Source organism: Notothenia rossii, assembly GCF_949606895.1.
Source record: "Notothenia rossii genome assembly, chromosome: 4".
NCBI lineage: Eukaryota > Metazoa > Chordata > Actinopteri > Perciformes > Nototheniidae > Notothenia > Notothenia rossii.
The window spans coordinates 70002873-70011920 of record NC_136902.1 but is presented as its reverse complement, the minus strand read 5'-3'; the positions used below and the strand labels follow the sequence as shown (position 1 = coordinate 70011920).

The following is a 9048-nucleotide window of genomic DNA, read 5'->3' as shown; positions in this document are numbered from 1 at the left end:
AATACATCAATAATGCCATCAATACAATGCTATTTTAGGGTTCTCATGTCCTCTTATGCTTTGTTCTCTATAGTTTTTCTTGTGGATTTCTGATCCAGTTTTCTTACCATGCAAGGTGTCAATTTGACAGGTGAAAGGGAGTTTTTCAGTTTTTTGCACAATGCTTGCTGGGTGCTAGATGCAACACTCCAAAGGGTGAGTAACAGATATTCATGTAGATTTGTTGTAGAGTTCTGAATTATAATGTTATCCTTACAATTAGTTAGGGAAAGTTAGGTATTTTTTTAGCCATATCGTGAAATAATTTATTACCAATAGCTTTTTTTACCATATGTTCCTATAGGTGTCTAGTAACACCTCCCGATTTATCCACAGCCAAATCCTCTGGGAATTGCCTTGAGAGCCAATCAAAGTTAGGGTGCCCATAGGGCGTGGGTAAAAATAGTGAAAAAAATGTTTCTACCAAAAGTGACTTTTGAGATGTCTAACTAGGGGTTTTTAGGGGTGCTGAATCTGTCCCAGTCATTGGTTTTGAGTAAAAATGACTCCAACTCCATAAACAATCCATAAAAAGTGGTTTTATTGAACAATTGCAAATCAAAACTAGCGTTATTAGTTGACATTTTAACAAACCTCATCAAACTCCCCTGCATCTCCCTCACTATTATTATCATCTGGCTGGTTGATGTTCTGGCAAGAGTTACCATGACAGTTCCCACAAGCAGAAATACATTTGACTCCTTGCTTTTTACAGCAGCACCTGAGAGTGCCACAGTCACCTGCGCAGTTGCAGCAGACTAACTTCAGAAGGTAATCTGGTGCCATGGGATCTGTTGTAGGGACTGGTTCATAACCATGTTTTCCTTGTTTCCATCCATACTCAAGGACATCCAAAGATGGACTTTGTAGCATTAGCCAATCTCTGGTCTGGAGATATGCCCGCAGTGAGTGCTGTGCTGCAGCTCCTGTAGTTGGAGGCAGTTTCTCAGGCTTGATGCTCCCAGCTGCCGCCCGCTTGCTGAAGATATCAAATCTTAAATCTTCCAAATCTCCAGATGGATTACCACGGAATATGTTCTTGAACAGTTCGCAGCCAGCTTCGATGATGTCACTTTTCTTGGCTCTGATGTCACAGAACACATCCATGGCCCGCTCTGATTTGTCAGTCTGGCAGAGCTTGCTGAGCAACGTTGGTTTGCTAAACCCAGAAATTGCTGATACAGTATCACAGCCAGAGAAGCTATGTAGGAATATAAGGTATTTACGGTACCTCTCCGGGAGTGCCTCTCGAATCTTTCTGACATCATAAGATGTATCTTTAGCTGTCGTGAGGAAGACCGGGTGGTTTGCCCTATGATGGACCAGCATAACCAGGACGTCTGTGTCCTCAGCCCTCACCTCAACAGAAGACTCTATTGCCTCATTTAGTGCTGCAGACACGATGGAGGTGTCAGCATCATCAGAGCATAGTTGAACACTGATCCTAGCTCTTTGGAAGGTCTCAGCAAGGAGCAGAATGAGCTGAGCCTTGTTGTTCTTGTTGTCAAGAAACCTTTCCCGCGGAATGATGTTTTTTAAGTCTGGACGAATCTGAATGTCACAGCATGCATTCTTGGTTCGTCTCAGGTGGTCATGGTCCTTGGTGGAGCTACCATATCCATCAAAGACCACAGTGATCCGGACGTGCTGGCTACCCATGGACATCACAAACCGGAGGTAGCTCTCAGTGATGTCCTTCCACGTGAGGTTAGCCTCCCATTTGACGCTGTGCAGGAGCCAACCGCCATCAACCACCAGGCTTGTGCAGGTTAGTTTTTCAACAGGCTCCACAAAAGCCTTCAGGAACTTTGCTAGGGCAGCCTTGTCTGGCTTTCGCAACTTCTGATTCTTGTCAAATAGAGACATTGGTGTTGGCGTCAACTCAAAGCGCAAAGCTTCTTTGGTCTTGACTTCACGCTCACTAATGATGATGAGGCGGTTGAAGAGCTTGAGTGAGTCAGTGATTAGCTTCTCTCCATTGATTTTAGGAGCAGATCTGAGGCTTGCCAATGACTTGACCTTGTGCTTGGTTTCCATTGCATCCAGAACAGTTTTCCCATCCATCTTGGCCTGTATGGCTCTGCCAACCTCCTCTGCCTGATCAGCATTGACTGAGTCCCCAGGAGTGCTGCTGAACCCCGTCGAGAAAGATACCAGGGTCTTACTGTCCCGTATGGAATCAAAGGGGTTGACTTCCTCCAACCATCCAACTATGGCATTAACAGAGTCATTGTCTTTCTCCATCTGGGCTTTTGTGATGTCTGTGTGGATAGGTACCCTACGTTTGTTCATTACTCCTTCAAGCTCCTGGTGAATGAATGAGAAGTGGTTGAGAGTCTGAACCCAACACTTGTGAGCAGATTTGTTCCGGAACCGCCCTCTGCTTAAACCACCTGAGGATTTGGCCTCACGCATGAGTGTGGTTTCTATTGTGATGTCAGTCCATGTGCCTGACCACTCATGGTCTGAGAACCGGACTACATGGTTGCCATACACAGTAAACTTGGACAGAGTTTCCTGGAACATGGGACAGTCCTGTCGCTGCTGCATTAGTTGTACATAGAGCCTTGCTCCCTTTGCGTACTGATGGTGCCCTGCTGCTGCAAAGGTGTTCAGCATTCCAATGATGCAGCTGAGGTGACCTGTGTGGTCTGGGACACGCTCACTCCTGATAAATACCTTGATTAGATCGATTCTGCCATAGTACCAGACCCAGAGTGCAGGTGTTCTTCCAGCCTTAGACAAAGTCTTCAACCTCTCCTCCATCCTCTCCTTGAACACAGTGACTATCCTTGGTGTGTCCATGGAACCTGTTAGAGATAGACAGTTTTAATTGTATTACTACATAATGAGAAAATATAATTCGGCATACTCCGAGATAGTTTGAGACACAGATTAGGGAAAGGTCAAATTACCTCTTTTCATTTCTTTTGCAGTCCTGATGAAGTTCTCCATGTCTTCATAGTCCTGCTCGCTGAACGCAACATCTTTCAGCAAAAACTTGGTAATTGCCGCTGATGCAAGAAGGTGGAACCGGATGGCCTTAGCATAAGCCCTGCCTGAGAGAATGTGTTCTGCAGTGTTGCTGCCTGGGTAAACTAGCTGTATCAGCTCTTGCAGCCCTGAGTCTGCCATAATAACCCCAATAGAGCCCAGGAAGCTTTTCAGGAGATGAAACCCTCCTAGTCTAGTGATGATGGGCAAGTCAGACTGGAGAACTATCTGAGTTGCTTTCAGCCATATTGGCATGTCAAATGTGATGACAGCAGGAGACTGACCGCTGCGTAGGCACTCCATTAGAGTAGTGTAGATGGTTCTGTACTCGTTTGGGTCACCCTCAATGATTGGAAGAAACTCAATGAGGGACTTTTTCCTGCATTCAGTTTGATGTATGGATTTCATGAAGCCATTCCAGTTCGGATGTTCAAATGTGGCGTTGTAATTCTTGATAGCCCATCCTGCCATCCAACCAATGTCCCCTGACTTCAAAACCGGAGGGTCTTGGTGGAGATCAGCTATGGGAACCAAACGGATGTCTGCCAATCCTGCTTTGTTTTTTGGTACAAAGGACAGTATTTTCACCTCTGTTGCTTTGAGAGTTGCTACCTTTTCCTCAACTGCCATGTTCCTCCTTGGTATGGTTGTGTGAAGCTCATGTTGTCTTGTTGCTGGAGCAGGAGAAGTTACTCTGATCATGCCCATTGCATGGAATGCTGTGTTTCCTTGTAGTGAGGCAATGTTGAGATCTATATTATCACCAACACATTGATGAACAGTGCTATCGGCAGGAACAAAGAGGGCAAATGTTTGCTGATTCTCTTCATGCATTCCAGAACCACTCTCCTCTTGCTCCTCTGGCTGTTCTGCAGATAGGACTGCATCGACCTCTGCTTCCTCATGCTCCACAACATCTATACCATCTTCATCTGTGATTATGGTATCCTGGTCCATGCTACCACATCCATTTTTCACGTTCAAGTAACAATACTTGTAGTGATGGAGCTCAACATATGATTCAGAGTATCCTAAGTGATGAATACGGTCAATCAACCACTTTGATCCAAACATGTGGTCAAGCTGAATTGTAAGTCCAAGTTGGGAGGGCATAACTCCTGATCGAGGGCGGTATGCTTTCAGCAGGTTCTGTCCCCACATTGCCACCTTTTCGTCAGTTTTTACAATTGCCTTCAGCAACTGCTTGAGGCTGTCAGGAATCAGAGCAAGTTGGCTCTGTGTATTGGTCATGCTGTCTACTGAGGGATACTGCTTTGTGTCGAGTGAAACTCTTGCCAAGTCTCCACAGATCAGATGAATGGCAGTGGAAATTATGAGGTCTTTAAGTGCAGAATCATCCATGGTTTGTGAGGGGTTGATGACCTGCTGATGGTAGTCTCGGAGGATTGCCTCTGTAGTGTCTTTTAGCCACACAATGAATCTTCCTCCCTCATCTAATGTGAAACAGAGAGACTCCTCATAATGTTCCTGAAGCTTTTTTTTAAGATACATCCGTCCATATGTGAGACTTTTGTCCTCCGTGGGGTCAAGTTCTTCCATCTTCATGTGGATCTCAGCGAGACTTGTTACACCATGCTCCACTTCTTCATCCATCCATTTGCACAGTTTCTCAAACAGCAACTGCCTCTCCTCATCTGTAGGCCGTCCAACCTGTGGGGGAAAAACAACTTTTAATTGAAATGATTGGCTTCAGAACCTTGTCTACAGAGTCTGGGACTTCTGGTCTTGAAAAAAATATATTACCCCAGAGTTTGTAACTGGGTTCTCGAACTGGGACCTGCACCGAAGATGATACAGTGCCTCTTCAGCTACCAAATCTATTATTCCAGACAGGCGACCAGCAACTTCAACTCCCCAGGCATCTCCTCGTCTCACAGCTGTCTCCAACAAATTCCTTTTCAGTCTGTCCTGGAAGCGATTGTCAGGTGCACGATACAACTTCCGGGCTGTGTCTGGGTTATAGCCACATATATGATTTACTAAAGAGAGTTTTAATTTGAAAAAAAAGAAAGACCTTTCAAACTCATTCATGAGAATGTAGAAGACAGGCAACTTACTAGGGTATTTTACAAGCATTTCAACATTGATGCTCTTATTGCAGAGGATACAAACATCACGGTAGACCAGGTGTGCTGATGGGGTTTGGAATGTGGAGCTACCAGCACTTGAAGTACTTGGCCCAGACACTGGTACACGCTGCGTCTTTTCATCCTGTCTGATCGTTGGTCTTGAGCATCTTGTCCTTTGGATGGATGAAAGACAATTTCGTGAGCTTTTATTCATGCCACAAAATGTATTGGATTGAAATGATGAGTTGAACGGAATGATTGACAGAAAGTGGCAACAACATTGACATAATGAAAAAGAAAACCTGAACGTTTCGCAATGGATACACTTCTCGAACGATGGTACAACTCGGTTCTACAATCCAAATGGTACTTCAGCTTGGGGTCATCTCCATCATTCCAGTCCTCATGTAGTCTGTTGATCAGCATTGCATCATCTACGATCTCAGAATAAGATAATAGCTGCTGATAACCTTTGTGAGTGACTTTTGAGAGTTTTTGCATTTCAGTCCCAGGACCACCACAGATGAAGCACCTCAAACCATGACAATTTGTGGTATCAACTTCCATACTGTCCTAAAAAGACAAGACAGCTCGGTGAACAATTACTTTTTCTTTTTGTTTACTAGGCAAGGCAAGGCAAAGGCAAGACTTATCAAACATATCATGCAGAATGGGTCCACACAGCCACATTAATAGATTATGTGTAACTATGAACAATAATCTCACTTTGAATCATATAGTGAGCCCACTATAAAATGACACAATTTACAACACAATTAATGTTGATCAATGACACAGAGACTATTTATAATGGTTTATTTAGCTAAGGTACTAGATTTGATATTAGCCTAATGTTAGCTAACTTAAGCTGGATGCTAGCTAGCAACATTCATTTTAGGCTGTAACTAAGAGATAAAAATGATGCATGGGCCTATAAATAAATGTATAGCCAACTAAACTTTAGAAAGCAAAATTATTTACTTACCATGTCAGAAAGTAACTTTGTTGTGGGCGTGTTGGAGCAGTGGTTAGTGTCTTCGACTGGTATACGGGAGGCCTGGGTTCAATCTGCACGCTTTGAATAAAAGCAGCTGCAAAATACCTCTACCTTGATATTCTCCACGTGCAGAGAAGTAATTATACTGAGCACGTACCTAGCAGATGTCATTACTGTAGTGTCTTTTAAATTCAGAGTGGATTATTCAATGTGTAGAATACATTTTTCACCCCAAATCCATAGGTTAAATTTGACAGATCAATATTTCAGGGTTAAGGAGTCATTTTGACTCAAAACTAATGGCTGGGATAGATTCAGCACCCCTAAAAAACCATAGTTAGACATCTCAAAAGTCACTTTTGGTAGAAAAAATGTTTTCACTATTTTTACCCAGGCCCTCTGGGCACCCCAACTTTGATTGGCTCTCAAGGCGATTCCCAGAGGATTTGGCTGTGGATAAATTGGGAGATGTTACTAGACACCTATAGGGACATATGGTAAAAAAAGCTATTGGTAATAAATTATTTCACGATATGGCCAAAAAAATACCTAACTTTCCCTAACTAAATGTCTCAACAGTGCATGTCCAAAATAAACTTAAAACATTTTTTTTTTTTTTAACAAAACTCAGGTTTGGCCTGTTGTGTAGGAGATATTTTATTTCTGAATCTGAATGTCTTGGCACCTTTTTGAGTCTTAAAGTTGTTTAAAAAAACAATACGATAGGAAGAGATGTCAAAATAAATGTTCATTTGTTTTAGGTACTGTATTGAGCTTGATCTTTCCCAATGTTATTGGGCAAATGAAAACCAAAATGAGGAGTTGTGTATTTATTTATAGTCTATATTTTGCCTTATGTAACCTAGTTACCTTTGTCAAAAAATAAAATGGCAAAACGGAAATCCTTTCCATGTTTGTAGGCAATTCAAGTTAATCCTTCATTCGGAAGACAAAGGGAAAATGGCTGACAACTAACACTCCTTAGGCAAAGGCCACAGAGTGAGGTATTTAAGTGGGAGTGAAAAAGCTAAACTTCCATGTATAGTTATTAAAGTGCCTTTTCAGAGAGAAAGAAAGAAAAATATACATGATATAATCAACCGCTGTGCCGGCTATGGGGCTGAAGGCTCTATAGTTCTTGTTCTTTCGATCAAAAAGCTGAAAACGTATGATTCCATGTCCTTTTCTATTTTAGATGGTTATTGTTTGAGTTAGTTTTATGGTCGCCATGTGATTAGTTCTAAAGCTTTTAAAGTAGAGTGTATTATATAAAACATAACTGAGGGTTTCTTGATGTTTTTTCCAGCTGCATAGCTCTCTGTGTTTCATCTGCTTATTTTTTTTTTTTTTTATGGGCGTAAAAAAATAACAAAAAGCGAATTAAATTAGACTTAAGGGTTATGAATTTGTATTGGCCAAAATATTCTGCTGTCAACATCTGCAAAAAACACATTTGTTACCTTTGTTTTTTTCTTAGGATTTGAAAGCACGGCACTCAACAACAAGAAATAAAAAAACAATATTTTCATAATCTTCAAGCTTATTATTAAACTCTTAAACTCATCACAACCAACAAGCACAGGACTGAGAAAACAACTCAATCAGTTATTATAAATTAACTATTATTCATTATTATGAAATTAGAATACAGTCTCTTCTCATCAACTTTGACAAGAAGAAGTTCATTATCAGTGCGGCTCAATATCAATGAGTAAAACTAAGTGTATACAATAGACCTTGTAAAACACTTAACAGGAGCTCAGCATTATACATTTATGATTTAAAGAACTCTCGCATAAATCTATTGGTTAAGAGTAAAATCAACAAGTCCTCTAACTCATACGACCAAATAGGTTGATTGTTCAGCAGCTTATTACAACCTATAGTCAGATTTTAAAGTTTAGCACCTCTAGTGGTCGTGTAAGAAACAACAATTTGTGGCAATTGCAAACGCTCCAGAGGGTTGTATATTCACTAATAACCCTCTCTGCAAAATCCTAAATTGTAGAATACTTTGGCCATTAAAATGCTTTTTGATTTGATTTCTAGCGAGAAGTCTATTATTGTACTTTTAGAATCCACTGCCAGTGGATGTGTAGGATCTATAGTTTGATAGATATTATGAAGATGATTTGAGGTCTCGCCAGGAGAACGTGTATATCTTTCCCTCTATGTAAAGTTAGCGTCAACTCTCACGGGGTGAAAACAGCATTTCCGGTCTCGAAGTTTTCATAATAAAAACGTATTGCCCTCACTGTCAAATTATTTCACAGTGATATCTGCCGTACTCATCCACTAAAACACATCAGTTTATCCTTGTTAATTACACAACATTAATTGGTTTAAATTGTGTACAATGCTTTTGTGTTTTCCCCATAGGTTTTTCACTTTCGATTCTGAGAGACACATTTCTTTTTTCAGAGGTTTTAATAATCCTCAGCTATCGTTGAAGCTCGGTAATGGGATGTTTTAGCCGCAATGTACGTTGGGATATGGTGTTTATGCGATGTGAAATCCGAAAACATTTTTTTTTGTAATACTTTATTCCGAGGGTGCTTGCTTTTTTCTTTGAAAGTCATCACATAACGGCATTGTAATACACGGTTTGGCTGCATTAAATATTACACATCTGCCGTAGTTCTTCATTTATAGAGCCCTGATTAGAAGAACTTTGGACAAACTGGAAGAAATGCCGCCCAAACTGAATATGTGACGTGGGTCATAAATATATCAGCAATTAAACAACATCTTCAATTTCTCTTCTCCTTGCAGTATCAATAGTAATTTGGTTGACTTTTATATTTGATCCAATTGGTAAATAGGTTATATTTACACCATAAACCGGCCGTTCTGTGGTTCTCCAGATTCTACAGACGGCTAGTCCACCCCTGCTGACAGCCCCGCTACCGCCGCTTGCTTGCGGCAGAC

General features: G+C 41.3%; 1 protein-coding gene across 1 annotated transcript; it reads right to left on the bottom strand.

Annotated features, from left to right (window-relative positions):
* Positions 1-558: 558 nt before the first annotated feature.
* On the bottom strand, positions 559-6657 carry LOC307037434 (uncharacterized protein). Its single transcript, XM_079678302.1, has 3 exons — positions 5112-6657; positions 2955-5006; positions 559-2849 (listed from the first exon to the last, which is right to left on the bottom strand). The coding sequence occupies exons 2-3, from the start codon at positions 4645-4647 to the stop codon at positions 625-627; spliced, it is 3918 nt and encodes a 1305-aa protein (XP_079534428.1). The 5' UTR covers positions 4648-5006; positions 5112-6657; the 3' UTR covers positions 559-624.
* Positions 6658-9048: the final 2391 nt, after the last annotated feature.

What these genes read in the sequence shown, in the direction of transcription:
- LOC307037434 (XM_079678302.1), bottom strand. Translation starts at nt 4,647, where the DNA reads ATGGATGAAGAAGTGGAGCATGGTGTAACAAGTCTCGCTGAGATCCAC. An exon ending in TGCAAAAGAAATGAAAAGAG is followed by an intron (nt 2,850 to 2,954) that starts GTAATTTGACCT and finishes TATCTCTAACAG; the next exon opens with GTTCCATGGACACACCAAGG.